The sequence below is a fragment of the Labrus bergylta genome, chromosome 19, assembly GCF_963930695.1.
Source record: "Labrus bergylta chromosome 19, fLabBer1.1, whole genome shotgun sequence".
Lineage (NCBI taxonomy): Eukaryota > Metazoa > Chordata > Actinopteri > Labriformes > Labridae > Labrus > Labrus bergylta.
Genome location: NC_089213.1, coordinates 24,907,466 through 24,926,637, shown reverse-complemented (window position 1 = coordinate 24,926,637; position 19,172 = coordinate 24,907,466). Strand labels below are relative to the sequence as shown.

The 19,172-nt window shown below is 42.6% G+C and overlaps 1 protein-coding gene across 1 annotated transcript in view; it reads right to left on the bottom strand.

The window, feature by feature from the left end:
- Nucleotides 1–633: 633 nt before the first annotated feature.
- rbms3 (RNA binding motif, single stranded interacting protein) overlaps nt 634–19,172 on the bottom strand; it is a 306,064-nt gene continuing 287,525 nt past the window's right edge. Inside the window, exons 14-16 of the mRNA XM_020640216.3 lie at nt 10,110–10,199; nt 8,066–8,190; nt 634–7,296 (exon numbers count right to left, since the gene is read on the bottom strand). Coding sequence (XP_020495872.1) covers nt 7,293–7,296; nt 8,066–8,190; nt 10,110–10,199 — 219 coding nt within the window. The 3' untranslated portion in view covers nt 634–7,292. The remainder of the gene's footprint in view (nt 7,297–8,065; nt 8,191–10,109; nt 10,200–19,172) is intronic.

The following is a 19,172-nucleotide window of genomic DNA, read 5'->3' as shown; positions in this document are numbered from 1 at the left end:
AAAAACTAAAGCCATCTGAGTGCACAAGCAACCACTCGGAGTCTAATCCAGCCAGTCAATTGTTCTCTATTAAGATATCCATTGTCTTGGAGTGCCAGCCTCGTAGCCTTGATCCTGCAGGGATTTCTCAGGTGATGCAAACTTGGCTACCGTGCAGCCATTGGTATTGACAGAACAGGCGTCCCTAGGAGGTGACAAGGACAGCGATTGATTGGGTCTAAATGAGAGTGAAGAGGGAGATTGATTACCATCGATCCACTCCTTCCTCGAGCAGGCTCCTCCATCTTTGATTATGACCACTTTACACCCAATCAAGTGTGTGTGAGGCGTGATGGTGGGAAATCCCGTGGAGAGGTATTAGCTCCATTTGTGAAGGCTGTAATTATGAGAGGAAGTGAGGGACCAAGGTCAAGCGCAGCAGGTGTCATCAGGCGAGATGATAATAATTGGGCTTCCTCCTCCTTCCCACCGCAATTTAGTCATATAGATAATAGGCTCTGTGTGTGTGTGTGTGCTTTCTGCATAATAAACATTTCCGTGATAATGGCTCGAGGACATGCAGGAGAAACAGCTCGCCGCGATGAAGCACAGTCATTCCCCGAAACAGATTTAAGCACGACAGCGCATCCTTGCTACTTTTTTTCCACATTTTTTTATTGAAAGCTTCATCAGAGAGAGAGAAAAAAAAAGAGGAACAACTCATAAAACCTAAGTCAAATCCTAACATCCACAGATGTACAGAGAGTTTCTCAAAGATCACACACACCGAGCAGCGTGTGTGAGGCGTGACCATGTCCTCCTCGGCGCTGAAACAAAGAAAACAAACAAACAAGAAGAGAAAGCTAACTAATACAAATTAAAAACCGCTCTGCTGTCGGAAATAAATAGTTCCACTTTTTATCAGGCAAATTATTCCAATACTTAACACACACTTTCTCTGCCGGCTGCCTCTAAACAATTTGATCGGCCATTTTCCTGGTGATTGTTGGATTCTGTGTTTCTCAGGGAGCTGTTTGAACTCCTGGCAGGGTGTGCTGGCTGGCTGCGCTCCTGGGGTTGTGTGGCCAATCGATAGCTCTCATCAAAGGTGGACCGAAGCATCAATTAAAAATCACGAGGGCATTGCTCGTGTGTGTGTGTGGGGGGGTACTTTGAGCAAATTTCCCACTGCATTATGTGTGTAGAGAGTATGTGTGTGTGTGCTGGTCTGTGATGAGTTATTGAGCCACAGTTCTCCTTTACACTCAGTGGGAGAGCGGCTGTGAGAGTTACTGTTTCCTTAACACACGACGATCAATGTGCTACGAGTCACCAGGATGAATGTGGAAGAGTCTCCCAACAGCTGAGGGTGACATGTAACAGCGTCTAATTAGTTTATTCCTATGACAGCGGGGAACTGACTTCTGGATCACATTTATAACAGCTTCTAAAAAAAGGCAGTGAAATAAGCACCTTGTCTTAAAAACTGACTTTAGACAGAACTAAGATCTTTGTAAACTCTCATGATCTGTTGGTGTCGGCTTTCTCCTAGAACTGAAACTCAAAGAAAGACAGAATATGTGTTAATCGAAGAGGGGTATTTCCCCACATAAAGTCCAAATGTACTTCAAACAGTCAAACAATCTTCCTCTGGACACCAGATGAGTGGGATCTGCAGCAGTAACCTTAAACATAATTATATTAAATGTACCTAATACAGTTTCATCACCTTGTGCATGATTGCATAAACATTTTGGCATCATCGAGGCACACAGTACAACCCCTACTTTTAATGAGCAGTACAACACAACAACCTTAAGACTGAGGATGTACAGTACGGGGAAGACCGGCAAGGATAGAGAACACGTGGAGAGAGGTTTTCCTCTAAAGTCTGACATGAAGCAACGTCTGTTTGTGATGAAGGTGGCTGCTGATCAAAGATGATTCTGCAAGAAGCGGCTTGAAATGTGCTGTATGAGACAGTAGTTCATATCTGACTTTTCCTAAAGGTGGTTGGGATGCCAAAGTGGACTTTAAGATGATAGGGTCTGCATATGATACAGATGGAAGGGATGGAAAGAGGAGTAATGGTATGTTGGCTACAGAACTGAGGACTGAAGGAGGTGGAGAGTGAACAGGAGAGGAGAGAAAAGAGCCCATCATGTGATGGTGCAGGAAAAGAAGAGTGTGTGTTTCTAATTAGTGACAGGTCAAGCAGGTGACCTCCTCCACTCCTGTACAGGGGACAGAGAAACTCCAGGCTATGACATCTTCTGCCCGGCAACACTAGCTAATGATCCCCCCCCCCTCTTTCTTCCTTGCACACATGCTCTTCCTCTCTCTTGGTAAAGCTGCTTTGTGCTGACACATGAGATGACTGGAAGTTGCTGCAGCCTCCTTAACATTGCAGGCATGCCCTCTGTACACTTTCACAAATGTATTGGTATTCTGAAAAGGTCCATTAAGCCATTGTGCTATTAAGAAAAAGACATTTTCTGTTTGTTCAGACTGCTAATCTTTCAGATGTATGACATACTGGTGCTGCGTACCAAAAACAAATACCTGCCTTAGAAACTTTTATCTTCTTGAATCTCTAACAGCAGGAAAACTTTATGTTGTGCATTTATTTCTATAATCTCTTGGCTATTTGTAATCCTATTTCCCATAATGCCATCAGTACTGAATCTCATGACACTTAGCTCTCTGTTGTGCAACTCCTGCATTATGAGTCCTATTAAGCTTCAAAACTGTCTTCTGTACTCTATAAAATAGCAGCTGTAAAGTCTAGAGAACCCGCTGATAGCAATGTTGAGTCATAACTTAAAATAATTGAATACACACACACTAGCTTAGACCTGGTAAAGTTAAAGTTCAGCAGCTCTGTTGTTAATTAGGACACTTAAAATGTGTCACAAATGGAACACAGTGAGTTCAAACAGATGAGAGCAGGGAACATGTGTCAGTGGTTTGAGACTGTGATGTGTTACAGAATCCTTCTTTGGGAGATAAGACGGGTATCACAGCCTCGAGGAAAATGAAAGCAGATGTTGAGTGGCAGATGAGATGAAAGGGGCAGGTGTTGATTTGATTGGACGATAAACAGCTGGACGGTTACTGAGAGACAGTTTGACACGTGGTTTTTTGACCTCTGTGGAGAAGAATCTTCAGCAGGTGTTTCCATCTTGATCGAGGATAATGAAATATGTGTATGGCTTTTCTGGCTGGTTCACTTCAGGAACCTGCGTGCCTGTTTTCCTTTTTTTTTTGTGTTGTTGTCAAGTGGACAGGAGGCCTGATGAGGGCGAGTTTACGGCCAAAATATCAACAATGACCAGCCAGCATCACGAAGGCACGAGCCCAGGTCTGCTTCCTCTTTAGCACCATGGAGAGGCTGCGGTGCTGTTAGCATTAGCATAGCATTTCTTCAGCACAGCACAATCAAATAAGCTGTTCTGTGTGCTTTGTTTCACTTTGATCATTTGGAAGCTTCTCTTAAAGGCACTCGATGTACATTATGATTGTTAGGTAACAAATAACACATGATGACATAGCTCGCCTGTCAGGTCCCCGAGCGCAGCGCCGGACTTCCCTTCTGAATGAGTCACATGAATTGCAAGAGCTCAATTGCAATTGTCACCAAACAAAAAGCTCCCCCTCTGTCTGGAAGAAAGGGGTCTTTTGAGGGACACTGGAGTGGATCCTATTGCCCCGGAGGGAGACAAATTGGGCCCGTCAAGCCTCATTGGGAGAGTGACTGAAAATTGGTTTGTGGTTCTGCTGCTGCACCACCCAATAAAGAGAAGAAACCTTAGAGAAAGAGAGGGGAAAGAGGAGAGAAGGAGGGAAAATGAGAGCAGAAAGGAGCCAGACTCGGCCATGGCACATAAATGCCATGAAGCGGGAGAATAAAAAAAAAGAGGGTCTTTTTTAGCTCTTAAGCGTCACAGTGGAGCTACAGCGACCGACAGGGGCGAGGCTACAGCGACCGACAGGGGCGAGCAAAGCAGACAAAAAGGCTGCTGTAATGGGGGGGGGGGGGGGGGCTGGGGGCGGTAGTGGCTGCTGTCCCAAAGGCAATTTCTTTGGGGACAATCCTCAGGGATGAAATCATTGAAAGCCTCCGCAGCCTGGGGATGGAAAGACGGGATAAGAGGAGACGGGGCTGTTTGTGCAACAAATTGGGACATCCGGGGGTGTAAGTGACACTCAGCAGCTGGGTCAGGGAAGGAGCCGCCATCAACGTCTTGTTGTGGCTGCTCAGGAGTCTAGTTAGTTCTCACAGGTGTGATGACCCCCCCTGGTTGGTGTCTGGCAAATTATCAGGGGGATGTTCACGACACGCAGTCCTAAAGCAGCCTTTAAACACTCTTCTACCATGTCTTAGTGTCACAAAGTAACAGACTTAGTCTGCTAACAGACAGACAGAGCAAAGTAAAATACATCTCAGTTATTTAAGGGGTCCACTGTTTTTACAGTAATTTCCCAGAGCCTCTGCTAGTTGCCTTCAAACCTCATAGTAATGACAAGACACCAGTCAACAACTGTGCCTGGCTCGTACTCTCCATATAAGAAGTAGATGTTTTCTTCTAGCCAGCAGCTGGTGACTCCATCGAAGAGTTGTAAAAGAAGCCCAATCGTATGAAACCAGATGGAATAATGACCTTTCTCCCACATGATTTACAGCCACAGTTAACATTTTCCTGAAGAGTTTATGATCTCAATTTCTCTTTCAAGTCCTCTTTAATACAGCATGATGTTCGTTTTCAGGGAATAAAGAAGGGTATGCATGGCTTCCTGTGATTGAGAAGTCCCCCTAACAGCCACCTGTCAACCAGGAACAGGAGACGTAACAATGCCTTTCTACTTTGTCGTCAGAATATGATCACTCCTGGTTCCAAAAACTCAAGATGGTGATGGACAAAATGCCCAACTTGAAGCCTGAGGGGGGGTCTTCACACACCGATGTGTGACATCACGGAGGCCACTTTGACTTGTTAATGTCTTTGGCCTGGATAAGAAATAGTACAGCCCTTTTTTGTATAGGTTAAACTTTGATGTGCTGGCAAGCTGATGTCATTACTTGAGAGGCGAGCACAGCTAGTTGTCCCTGGTGTCCAGTCTTTGTGCTAAGCTAAGCTTAGCAGCAGCAGGTGGGAAGACAGTGCCATCAAGTGCCAGAACATTTATGCAATCATTTGTAGAGACATTAAAAATCAAACATGCAACTTACTCCTTACCTGCAGCAAACACCCCTCATCTGGTATTCTGGAAGGAAAGAAGTGACCTAGGTTTGGTGCTATTTACATGACAACGATTAACATGATGTTACAGACCAGCTCAGCATGCTGAGCTGAAATGTCTGTGTTAGTTTTAGTGGATTGAAGAGATAAAGAGTTTGAGGACAACAAATCGAGAAAGAGGGCACAGCTGGAAGCAATGTGTGAACAACCACGAAGCGTAGCGAGCAGCATTCCCAAATTGATTCCTATAGTTTTCCCTGCAGCATCGGAGAGAGAGGTGGAATGCACCCCCGGAGAGAATCATAAAATTGATGAGACATTTAAAAAAAAAAAAGCAAAATTCAACATAAGGAGGCTGAAGAAGAGCTTTTGGTAGGACTGCCACTGGTTGCATCACACTTTAAATACTGTTTGTTGTGTGTGTTTATGAGTGTGTGTGTGTGTGTGTGTGTGTGTGTGTGTGTGTGTGTGTGTGTGTAACAGCTTGGACAACCGTGGAAAACTAGCTTAAACCCGGTGATGTCAAAGAAAGATGTCAAGAAGGATAGTAAGGACTGGTCCGGCCATCAAGGTCAAATAAAAAACAACGACAACAGCAACATCAACAACAACAATATCAACATTAACATCATCAACAACAACAACATCAACAACAACAAAATCAAACTGAAAAATGAAAAGGAAAAACAAAAGAAAACAAACAAACAAAAACTCTGGTTCAGAGTGTCTCTTCATCTTTGGTATAAAAATGGCCATCCATGGGCTGCATTTGATCCACAACTAGGAAAGACTACAGAAATTGTCAACAATTTCTTCTATTGCTTTTGCACTGATTGGTTTAAACCGTAAGCTCCTACTGAATCTACTGTTTTTATTTCACTGCCAGAATTTTTTTCCATTCATTTTTTTGGTTTGTTTTTCTCATTTTTTTTCTTCTTTTTTTTTGCAGTGTGACAAGCAAAGCGGGCTAAAAACATCTTAAAGCTCATAAAAAAGGTAAAATGTGGCAGATAAAAAGCACTAATGTCATCGACAGCAACTTTTTGCCATGAAAAATCATAATTATGATAATAAAAAACAAGTTCAGCATTTGCAACAGACTGCATCCACAATGCAGCATGTTCTCTTATGTTTTCATGTTTTCTCATCACTGTGAAAAATCTCTTCAAAGCTTTACCCCCCCCCCCCCCACACACACACCCAACCCCACCCTGAACCCCTCCATGAGTCTTTTTTTCCCCAAACAGACATTTTGTTTTCTTCTGACACTTAGTTACCTCTGACATAATAATTATCAAATTTTTCTTCTAATGAAGAAACAACAAAAAGCTCTTCTCTATTAAATCTGTACAGCTTATGTGATAGATTCTTTTTCTCCTCTTTAGAACAACTCATCTAGTGTCTTGAACCCTCCAGGGGGTCCAAGAGACTGATTTAGATTTTTTTTTTTTTCCCTAACCAGATGTCAGACTTAAACTCTGTAAAAAGTTTCCGGCGCCCTTCAAATTAAGGCCATGAAGATTCAAGAAAAGAAAAAAAAACACTCTATTTTTGAATATATCTAGAAAACTAAAATTTAACACTAGAACATAAAAAAGAGTGAAAAGAAATTGTAGCTTAATATCTGAGGAAGACAATCTCTGTGTGTATCTCAAACTTGACTCCCCTTTTCTAATTACAAAATAAACTTCATCACCTACCTTTGCATTCAACCTTTTTTTTTGTCAGTTTTACTTCTTTTTTCATCTTTTTTTTTTAATTAGTCGAGATTTTCCTTTGAGAAACTTTTCAAGCTGTAGCCCAGCCCTTCAGGGCAGACTAAACAATTTCACTTCTTTGCACTGTGCCCAGCAATTTTCTCCATTCCCTTCTTCAGCACCTTTTTTACCTCCTTCTTGCGTTTTTTTTTTTTTTTTCTCACAAGCCAGGTAGGAAATGAAAAAAAGTGTCTCTTTTTTGGTGCCTGGGCAATCTGGAAGCAATCTCTTTCTTCTCTCTTTTCCTCACATTCACAGTGCAGCCACCTTCTGTCTCAAGGCAACGCTGTCACAGGAACATTCGCTCAGGCCGTTGCTATCTGATGAAACGGGAAAAAGCAAAGGGGGAGAGGGGGGGGGGGGGGGGCCGTTGTAATCAAAGCACAATATTACAAACACAGAAAAAGCAATAGAGCTGACAGCTGACAGCCCTGTCAGAAGACTGAAGCAAAATTGAAGCACTTTAAAACAGCTCTGATCGGGTCAGAGAAGCAAATGTGCTGCCACTTTGACGAGCAAATGACAACAGCAGCCAGGAATAATTAGAGTCATTCTATAAAAGGCACTGCTGTGTCTCTTTACACCCTAATTTCATCTCGTGATTATCCTGTTTTTGTTACGGTACTGCCTCAACTAAACTATTTGTCAAAGAAAAATCACTTGCAAAATTGACTGCCGTTGTTGCTACAAAATACAAAAGACTGACAAAATGTACTTTTGGAAGATGCTTCACTTCTCATGTTGGATTTATTTAGAGGGTGAAAAACTGATTTTGATAGATTAATTTAATATTAACACCTCCTAATGACCTGAACAGATGCTGCTGAGAGAGAGAGAGCAGTAACTTAACATGTCTTTGTATTTCAAACTTTAAAATTCTAAGTTTCAACCAATGTTCAATAGGTGTAGCCATGAACTAGAGACAAGAAAAAGATAAATACATTTGTATACACAGTGTGGCATGATCTGCACTTGTGGAACAATATATAACATAATATGCTCCTAACCTTTTCTTAACGATTACAATAATGTTAAAATAATACTGTAAAGGAGATAAACGTTTGACTGTCCTCGTCCTGTGTGACTTACTTGGACGTGTATGAGTAAGCAGGAACATGGTCGGCAGAGCTGTCCACCTGGATCTGTTGCTGCTGGCCGCCCACCTCCTGTGACGAGGGAGCCACGCTCTGTGGGGAGGCGTCCGTCACCACTCCCTGCAGAGACACACACATTAGAGGATATCTGTCAGATTTGAACTCAAACAAGCTCCTCTCTGACAACGCTTCCTGCTGACGAGTATTTGACAATTCGCCTCTGTCTTCTTCACATGTCTTCCTGTCCTTGGAGAGTGAGTTGTCCTTTTGTTACTGGAACTGTTTTCTAAGCAGGAGCAACGGTCTAACTATAGATGGTGTCACACGCTGTACACACTTAAAAAAAACAACCTCAAAATAACGTAAAATAAAACAGTTAAACATGACATGAATGTACGCTGAATTAAATGTTGTGAACTTCTCACACTGACAGGTCTATCAATCTGAACTAATGCGGTGCAAACAAGCGTTTCTAACATCCAAAATGACTTAAACAGAAAACATTTACATCCCTTAATGCCAACATACTTTGTCATAAATGCATTTCAAATAGAGGAGACAAGTGAAGTACACAGTCAAGGTGCTGCTGCTTCTTAAGGATCAATCAGGGGGAGAAAGCTTCAGTATAACACTTTTAGTCAAAATAAATAATATATATTTAATAGAGACAAAAGTAAGGGGAATATTGGCTGGAAACTTTTGAAAAGAAGAACAGAATAATGAAAACTGAAGTCACATCATCTGACTGAGATGAGACTTTCCAAATACGTCTTGTGTACTAAATTGCTTGCAAAATTTTCCGCCCAAAGTTTGAGATGAAAAACAACTTTAAAGTTGGACTTGAGCACTTAATTCATCAGAGCGAACTCTTCGCCTCTCCGAGTGCAACATTACTGATGGTCCCCCCTTGTAGAGTCTTCTCCATCACCTTTAACAAGCTCTCAAGGAGACTGCGTCCCCTCCATACATCAGCCCTGCAGACACAGGCTCAAACAGTGATGTACACCCCGCTGCTGACGCTGGCGGGGGGGGGGGGGGGGGGGAATGAAATAGGTAAGAGACGCTGCGGGCTCTCTCTCCTCTGTGCCACTCCTTCATGAAGAAGTTTGTGAGGAGGGGGGTCCAAGAGAGGGGGAGGGGCGACTAATGGTTCTGTCAGAGGGAACTGTCATTGTCTGTGGCTGGTTAGCTAACCAGATGTGTGTGGCTGACAGATGTGTGTGTGTGTGTGTGTGTGTGTGTGTGTGTGTGTGTGTGTGTGTGTGTGTGTGTGTGTGTGCGTGCGTGCGTGCGTGCGTGCGTGTGTGTGTGTGTGTGATCCAGCTACGTACCAGCACAGGAAGAGAGAGAGAGAGAGAGAGAGAGAGGGACAGAGAGAGAGTGTGAGAGAGAGAGAGAGAGAGAGAGAGTGAGAGAGACAGAGAGAGAGAGAGAGAGAGAGAGAGAGAGAGAGAAAGACAGCACCGGTGGCACTGTGTCTCACTTCAGCTCCTGTCACCTGATACACGACTGATAGTCCGTCTGAATATGAGCGCACTGTCAGCCACCAGACAGCCGTACCCGCTCTCCTCGCCGGCCCCGCCTCCTTTTTTTTCCACGTTCATCATCTCTTCTCAAGCCGGACTGCTGAAAACCTGCCACAAGCTCAGACAGCCTCCGAACAAGTGACAAAGTCTGTGCTGCACTTCTTTCCCAAAACACAATAAAACTTCTGACTCATCTTGCTGCGCTTGCAGTTTTTCACCCTCGTTATTTGCTGCTGCTGCCATTTGTTCCGAGAGAATAAGAGCAATTGACAACATGTTTGGGATGTGATGTGTCTGTTTAATGACTGATCTGTTGATGAGGTGAGCAGCTTTAATAAAAGACTGAGCGCAGTTTGTGTGGTTGTAAAAGAGCGGGCTGTCAGAGGTAATGATGTCCTCCGCTGGGGGTTAGGTTTATCTGATTGATCAGAAATGTGTGTGTGTGTGTGTGTGTGTGTGTGTGTGTGTGTGTGTGTGTGTGTGTGTGTGTGTGTGTGTGAACGTGGCTCTTACTTCGACAGGGACGGCTGTTGGAGGCACAGGAGTGTACTGGGGAATGTAGGTCCCTTGCATAGGCGCCGCGGCAGCTGCAGCAGTCATGTACTGAAACAAAGACACAAAAAAAACACACACATCAATATACATAAAATAAACAAAATAAACAGATAGAACATGCCTCTTATCAGGTTTCAGTTTCCATTTAAAGCATTTAATTGAAGTGTTGATTATTCTTGTTTTGCTTCTGAGCAAGTTGGAGCCTTTTTCTTTTTTTTACTTTTACCAAAGTTTTAAAAGTTGAATCAGTATCTCTAGGTTGACCAGTCTTTTTTTCTGTCTCATAGATTTTTGGGGGGATTTTTTAATGCCTTTACTGAGAGTACAGGACAGCTGACAGAGTGGGAAACAGGGATGAGAGGTAAGCGGTTCAAACCTGAGGCCTCAGCTTTGAGGTCTTTGGCACAATTGAACCATTTAGTAAAGCAGATGGCCCAACCCTTTAAAGAAACAACGTGTGTGCTTTTCCCAAGTCTGATTATATGGGACAGTCACATTTGTGAAATAATGCTCAAAATCCTCATCCAAACAAGGCAAGGGGGGGTTAGGGTTATCCCTCAAATAATTGGTAAGAGGAATTGCAGTGTCCTCTGCCTCCTTTAGAGGGTGCTAAAATAATATATGTGTATCTCTCTGGACAGAGTGTGTGTGAGGCAGACAGAGGAGGAGGAGGATGATGAAGAGATGTCCTGCTGTTACACCAAAACTTCACAGCCAGCTAGGCAACAAACCAGACGAAGGCTGGGAGGGGGCAGAAAAAAAATACAGAAGAAAAGGAAAGAGGAATAAAAGAGGAGAGAAGAGGAGGAGGAGGTCTGTCGCCTGTGGCCTCTATTCCTTTAGTCATACCTGGTCTACTGGTAACTGGGCGCCCGCTCACTCCATGATGGCCATTTCACAGACGTGACACAAGCTCACTTACATGACAGCCACGGGGCTTTACATACAATATGAATGAGAACATGACACTTGACCTGCTGTGTGTGTGTGTGTGTGTGTGTGTGTGTGTGTGTGTGTGTGTGTGTGTGTGTGTGTGTGTGTGTGTGTGTGTGTGTGTGTGTGTGTGTGTGTGTGTTTTTCAGGAACACACATGTCTTAAGTAGAAGCCTGCTCTGCCTGTGTGTGCATGCTTCCTTTTCAATTATCACATGTCTGTGCTTAAAAGATGTTTCATCATTATTTGTCTGTCCCACTGTGCATGTAGACGTGTGTGTGTGTGTGTGTGTGTGTGTCAGGTGGCACACACATGTGCATCGTGTGCGTGCGTCTGTGAGAGACAGAGAGGCTGTGAATGCTGCAGTAGAGCACCAGCGGATGTGATCCCAGATAAAAGTCACCAGACTGCCTCTCCGCCTCTCCTCGTGTTCCTGACGCTTTTCCGGACCAAGGAAAGAAAAACAGAGAAGCACACTCCTTCTCTGTCTGTTTTTTTTTTTTAAGTCCACATGTTAAAAAGCGTGGCAGCAGTATGCAGCAGGAGTTGGTAATGGAGGGGCTGTGGCAGTCTGTGGAGCCTCTTCTTGGCCGTGGGCCCTGACGGTACTGGTGAAGTGTCATTACCGGCAGCGTTGCTAATGGATCGGGTATGGCTCCACCGCTCACCGCTAATGAGAGCAGCTAAAGGCCATGGACACGGGTGATTAACTCCCCCACCGACGCTACACGGCCGGGAGGATGCCCTGGGATAGATGTTAGCGTGTGCTGGTGTGTGCGTGTGAATTTTAAGCTTATCACACCTTCAGGAGCTGTCACACTCAGGACGGGGTGAGGTGGCGGATCCAGACTTCCTGACACATTACCACATTACCTCTCTGTGTCAACCCTCTCTCTCCTCTCACCTTCCTGTCACTCGCCCGCTCCCTCTCTCTCGACCTGCTATCGTCTAAAAAGGGGCCTATCAGATTGTTGAAGTGACCTTCTCCCTCGGTGAACTGAAACCATGCATACCAATTTATCTTCTTTTTTTTTTGTCTTCTCCTCTCCTTCTGCACATTAACTTATTCATCTGGCTCACCTGTGAGGGCCGCATGAAGGCAAATGAAGGGAAGCGGGAGATAATTAGCAATATCAAAATCTCCCTGTCAAAAGGAGGACGTCTATTTGAAATGTTATATTTCTCTGCAGGACTGCAAAAGGAATTTAAATTAGATTTAACAAGAGAATTTAATAAGATAAGATTTTCTCTTTTACAGTAACCATTACTTAACCTCTTTAATGTGGCAGGTTGAGCCGGGCATATTTCTGCTCTTGTTTCTGTGGCCAGTCAAGAGGTTGTCAAGCCTGGCTGCGGTGAATAGAGTTGCTATAGCGATAAAGATGAATTTTGTCCAATTTCAACTCTTTTAATGCTTCCCCCTGTCCATAGTCGGGGGACAAGTTTGGGCGATATAAAGCATCCCTAATTGGCAATAAATGGTGTTTGACTCTCACAGTCACAGACATAGACACATATCTCCACACACACACACCTGCACCTGAAGCAGATGGCATGTGCGTATGTTTGATGAACGGCAGGTCTGAATAGTTCCCTAACGAGGTGGGTGTGAGTAGACTCCTTAAGTCTCTTCACTGCCATCACTCTACATGACACACAGCTAGAATTACAGTACAAAGTCACACCGCAATGCAGCAATGCCAGGGTATAAATCCAGCCAATAGACTCATGCGTTCAGTGGTTTTGGCCTCTGGAGCACACGGGACGGTTACAGTTTGGTTTGGTGGGTTTAAAGGTGACAGGACAGATCACTTCCTTCGTTTATTTACTGTATTGTCTTGAATTTCCCCCCAAAAAAGTCTCATTCCAGACCAAAGATTGATGACATTGCAGCTTTCATATATTGAAGCCAAAACATATCAAACGCCCCCTACTGACAGGCTGCAGTATAGGTCGTGAAGCCTGCCCCCCATATGTTAACAGATCGGACAATGGTCAAACTATAAGATCAAAATACATGTCAAATACATGTTTCTCAAAGGTTTTCAGTCCTTATGGTTAGCATATCATCATGCTGACATACAAGTCTTAGTTATAATTAGTTATTTGATGCTAAAAGGGGTGTGACATTTGACTGACAGCTGTTTATACATACGTAGCTCCTGCAGGGCTCTGTAATGAACGGCGAGAGGAAACTTTAAAAATACAGACATAAGAGTCATTTCTTAGACACTGAGTGTGTGCTTCAAACCAACACATCTACCTGAGGGATCATTTTGCATTAGGAAGTTAAATGTGTGTTTTGGGGAGCAGAGGAGTGTGAAATCATTCCAGTCTCTAATGCAAACACTGTGGCTGCTGATGACGTCACCAGGCTTGATGGCAGGAATGTTTTAGCTTTACTTTTTCACGACGAGACTAGTCGTTCATTTTTATACACTGAAATGTAACACAGCATGTTAGAATGTCTAAGACTTCAAATGAATCATCCTTCTCGTTGTCTGTCACTCCACACATCCATCTTGTGTGTGTTGGCATGCTGTACTGGTACATTGGCAACATGGTGGAGGATACAGTAACAGTTGGTCAAGGCGAGAGCATCCAGCCGCTCAGTGTAGGTTATAGATGGCAGAGCAGCATCAGGATGGGCTTTGATGACTATTGATCTGAGCTGTGGGGCTCCAACATGATGGGAACTATTGGAGCTGTGAATCACAGTGCTGTAGTACATCAGTATGAAAAGCTCTCCATGTCTGGGCCCCTGGACTTTGTTAATAAGCTACCTATAGAGATTTATACTGGGGGAGTCAGTGTCACTCTTTTATAAAGTTCTTATTTTATTATAGCCTAAGTGTACTTTTAAAATATATATATATATATATATATATATATATATATATATATATATATATATATATATTTGTGATTTAAATTCTGAATGCAAAAGTGCCAGGATACTTTTCGTTGAGAGTAGAACTATGGAGCTGTTTATTTCGGTTTGTTACATCCAGGATGTCGTTCTTTTCCATCACCGTGACAACAGGGAGACACTAAAGGCTTATGCATGGTGTGCCTAAAGAGACCAAATAGCATGCAATTCAACTCAAGAACCTTTCAGCCAGTTCTAGTTGTTGTACTTTTACTGCCCTCCTGGCCCATATTCTGAGTTTCTATCTAAATTTGCAGAATTTTTATCAGATTTAGTCCTTAGCAGTGATAGAATAATTGTTGTAGGTGACTTCAACATCCATGTGGATGTTGATAATGATAGCCTTAGCACAGCTTTCATCCCAATTAAAAACAATGTATGCAGTGATTTCTAACAAAAGGCATGCTGCACATACTGTAGCACTTATTATTATTTAACACCCCTTCAATATTTATCATTAGGAACTTGATGCCCTCCTTTACTGTAAATATACACAATGTTTACATCATTTGTTTGTTGTGTTTCAGAGTGTTTTATAGTTTTAAATGTGCCTCATTATTTTAAAGTGTAACCATATGTTTTATATATTTGCACACACACGTCAAAGACAAATGTCTGCCTTTGCATTCAAAAAGGAAACAATAAGGTATCTCGGTGTTCTATTCGATTCCTATTGTAAGTAAACGTTTGGTGCTTTGCTACCCCAAGCAACTTTTCTGCCAACTCAGTTTTTGCCTTTTTTTAATACAGCAGACTGTTGAGCTGGAAATAATAAGCCTGATTTAACTACAGCAGCTCAGCTATGAGCATAAAACCAATGAGCTCAGAGACTCTAAAACACTTGGTAGAGCTGCAGTAAATCACTATGAGCTTGTCAAACACACTGGCCCCTTTCAGAATACTAAGAATGATCTTTTTACTAGAAGTCATGTCGTGTACTGTTGAATTTACGGTTCAGACTGTTGCAGCATTAAGTCAGGCCAATCAAGGAGCAGAGATTCAGGCAAAGATATCATCAAACTGCTGAGTTTGCTTCTTGCATTCTGATGCTACCTAGATTATACAATCAAAACTTGAATTTAATGTTTACTTCAGGATTCATAAATCCTATTTACATCCATTAAAAACATGTACATTAAGAGCAAAACTTGATTTGAGGAGAATAAAAAATATTCAAGAGTGGAGCAGCTAAACACAGCCAGCGTTCATTTGTAAAATGTAAAAACTCCATAAAAAGTTGTTCCTCTCTAAGCAACAATCTTCAAGGTCTCTCAAGGACTTAACTGCTCAATGGTAGCAGCAAGGTGTCAACATGTGTTACTGTTTGAATAAAAAGCAACAAGAGCAGAGAGTGCATCCTCAGATAGCTCTCTCTGGGTGAGTAAAGGTTAAACAGAGCCATGCACAGTTATGGAAATGGAGAAAAACATACAGTGCTTAAGCCTCTCCACAGAGAACCAGGCCACATAATAGAGGAAAGCTCCTCACACAAATCTGTCTCACAGGAACAGAGAACCTGTCAATCACGGCTGTCACCATGACAACAGAGACCTGGGTTCTACATGCCATGACAGGAATAGGATGGGAAGGTCACCTCTTGTCACGTCAAACACTGTCGCTAACACATGAACACACACACACACACACACACACACACACACACACACACACAAATGATAAAATGACAGAGCATGTGCACATCCACATGTCAACAAGCAGAGACAAGCCATGACAGATAGACTCCTGTTAAGTGGTGAGAGCTCCAACGCGGTAAATAAATCAGAAAGAGAAGGGTTAGGGATGTGTAGCCAACATGGTGAAATAAATCAAGCAGGAGCATGAAAGGCATGTTTGTGTGCTATCCATAACCATCAAGTGTGAGGTTCTTCAGCATTCTGTAATCAAGCTGTTCAACAGTCAGTCAAAAAATGCTACAGCAAGTGTTGAAAACAACTTTTTCTGAGGAAAAATTAATTCCAGAGCGCTCGCCATGAAGGCACCAGTACACTCTTTCTCATTATTAAAGGAGGGTCTCTATTGAATCTTTTTAGATATGCTTGATTGGCATGAATTTAATAGAAACAATAGCTATGTTTACACGGACAAAATCAGAGTAAAAGCCTCTCCATTAATGCATGTCCATAGGGTCCTGTTTGTGCATGTGTGTGTCTTTCGGACTATGTGTGTGTAGCATGTTCATTAAACAGAGTGTAAAAACTGAATTTCCCCTCATGGGATTAATAAAGGATGAATTATAAAATTATAAAACATAAAAATTAAAAAATTAAAAAAATTATAAAAATGTTATTCAGAGATGTGTGTGTGTGCTCACACATAGTTTATTCCAATTCTGTTTCAGTCAGTGCTCTACAGTAGTTAGGCCTGGTAAAAAATAATTTGTGTGTTACATCACCTAAACAGTGAGCTACGTACTACGGGTGAGCGTATTGCATCATTTCCTGTTCTGTTCTCCTCTGTACTGTGGTACTGTGTACCTACTCTTAGCTTAGCAGTTGGCTTTATTTACAATGGCTTCTTTTTCTGTCTCTCCCTCTCCTGCTCGCTCCTGCTCTACGTGTCAGATGTTAAGTTATTCCTCGTCCTCCTTTAGTGATAATGATATATGTAAGAAATGTAGTTTATTTTTAGCTTTGGAGGCGAGGGTGTCTGAGTTAGAGAGACGACTCCGCACCATTGAGTCAGAGCCATCGTATGCAGCTGTAGTTAGCCAGCCACCTGTAGCCGGTGCGGGTCAGCATAGCTTGGCTTCCCCCCCAGTAGCTCCCGAGCAGCCGGGAGGCAGTGGCTGGGTTACTGTCCGAGGGAAGCATAGTCGAAAATCGAAGCACACGGTTCCCCACCAACCGCTTCACGTTTCAAACAAATTTTCCCCACTCAGCGACACACCCGCTGAGAATAAAACTCTGATTATTGGAGACTCCATAGTCCGAAACGTGAAGCTAGTGAAATCAGCGGGCATAGTTAGGTGTATACCCGGGGCCAGAGCGGGCAACATCGCATCTCATTTAAAGTTGCTGACAAAGACTAAAGGTAGATTTGATACAAACGTAAAACGTGGCTGTCAAGGTGGTGTCCAGCACACAATGTGGGCTTCATAGATAACTGGCAGTCTTTTTGGGGAAAACCTGGTCTGCTAGCTAGAGACGGCATCCATCCCACTTTGGATGGTGCAGCTCTATTATCTAGAAACATAGCAGAGGTTATTAGTCCAAAACCTTGACAGCAACTCAGAGTTCAGACCAGGAGGCAGAGCTGCAGTCTTACACGCTTCTCTGCGCCTCCCTTAGGTCTGTCTCCCAGTCACTATAGCTGTAATTCTGAATCTAACTGTAGTTATACTATAGGTACTGTGTCTGTCCCCCGGCCCAGACCAAGTCATCCAAACGAAGAAAGAAAAGGCGTAAATCGTTAAAAAATCTCATTAGAATCAAAACTACAAATACGATTTTGCTAAAAAATCAGAAGATTCACTGCAGACTTTTGAACTTTAGGTCCTTAGCATCCAAATCTCTTTTAGTAAATGATCTGATATCAGATCAGCATATTGATTTACTTTTTTTGACTAAAACCTGGCAGTGTCAAGATGAATATGTTAGTTTGAATGAATCCACTCCTCCCAGTCATTTTAGTACTCATATACCTCGAGACACTGGACGAGGTGGTGGAGTAGCAGCTATTTTTAATTCTGGTCTTCTAGTTAACCCTCGACCAAAACTGAATTTTTCTTCTTTTGAAAGCCTTGTTCTTAGTCTTTCACATCCCGTCTCAAGAACCTTTCAGCCAGTTCTAGTTGTTGTACTTTTACCGCCCTCCTGGCCCATATTCTGAGTTTCTATCTGAATTTGCAGAATTTTTATCAGATTTAGTCCTTAGCAGTGATAGAATAATTGTTGTAGGTGACTTCAATATCCATGTGGATGTTGATAATGATAGCCTTAGCACAGCTTTCATGTCATTATTAGACTCTATTGGTTTCACCCAGGGTGTAAACGAACCTACTCATCGTTTCAACCACACCCTGGATCTTGTTTTAGCTTATGTCATTGAAATCCAAAACCTTACAGTTTTCCTAGAAAATCCTCTTCTATCAGACCATTTCCTTATTACTTTCTACTTTGTCCTACCAGAATTATCTCTCCTTAATAAAAATGTGCTCTCTAGAAGTTTATCTGATAGTGCTGTAGCTAGATTTAAGGAAGCTATTTCAGCTGCTTTTGATTCAGTATCGTGTTTCAACCCAGTTGGAAACTCTTATGATAGCTTTAGTCCCTCTCAGCTAGATCAGTTTGTTGATAGTGCAGTGAATTCGCTGAGAGTTACTCTTGATTCGATTGCTCCCTTAAAACAGAAGGTTGTCAAACGGCGGAGAATAGCTCCATGGTTCAACTCAGAAACCCGTACTCAATATATGAAGGCTCTATGTCACGCTCGAGCTGCCTACTACTCCTCTCTAATCGAGGAAAACAAAAGCAATCATCGATACCTTTTAAGCACTGTAGCCAGGCTGACAGAGAGTCATGGCTCCATTGAGCCTTGTATTCCTATAGCCCTCAGCAGTAATGATTTCCTGAGCTTTTTCAACAACAAAATTCTAGACATCAGAGACAAAATTAGTAACCTCCTGCCCTTACCTGGTGCAGATACGTCTGATACGGCAGAGACAGTTCCAGGACCAGATATTAGTCTAGACTGTTTTTCTCCAATCAACCTTTCAGAGCTAAATTCAATTATTTCTGCGTCGAAACCGCCAACTTGTCTTTTAGACCCAATCCCGACCAAGCTGTTTAAGGAAATCTTTCCCTTAGTTAGCAACTCTATATTAGATATGATCAATTTGTCTTTACTATGTACCACAGTCATTTAAAGTAGCAGTAATCAAACCTCTACTCAAAAAACCTACTCTGGATTCAGGAACTCTAGCTAACTATAGGCCTATATCCAACCTTCCTTTTACATCAAAGATCCTGGAGAAAGTGGTAGCTAATCAGCTGTGTGACTTTGACAACGGTTCAGACTGTTACAACAGTTTATTTGAGGAGTTTCAGTCAGGATTTAGAGTCCACCATAGCACTGAGACTGCACTAGTTAAAGTTACAAACGATCTACTTCTAGCTTCAGACAGGGGACTTCTCTCTGT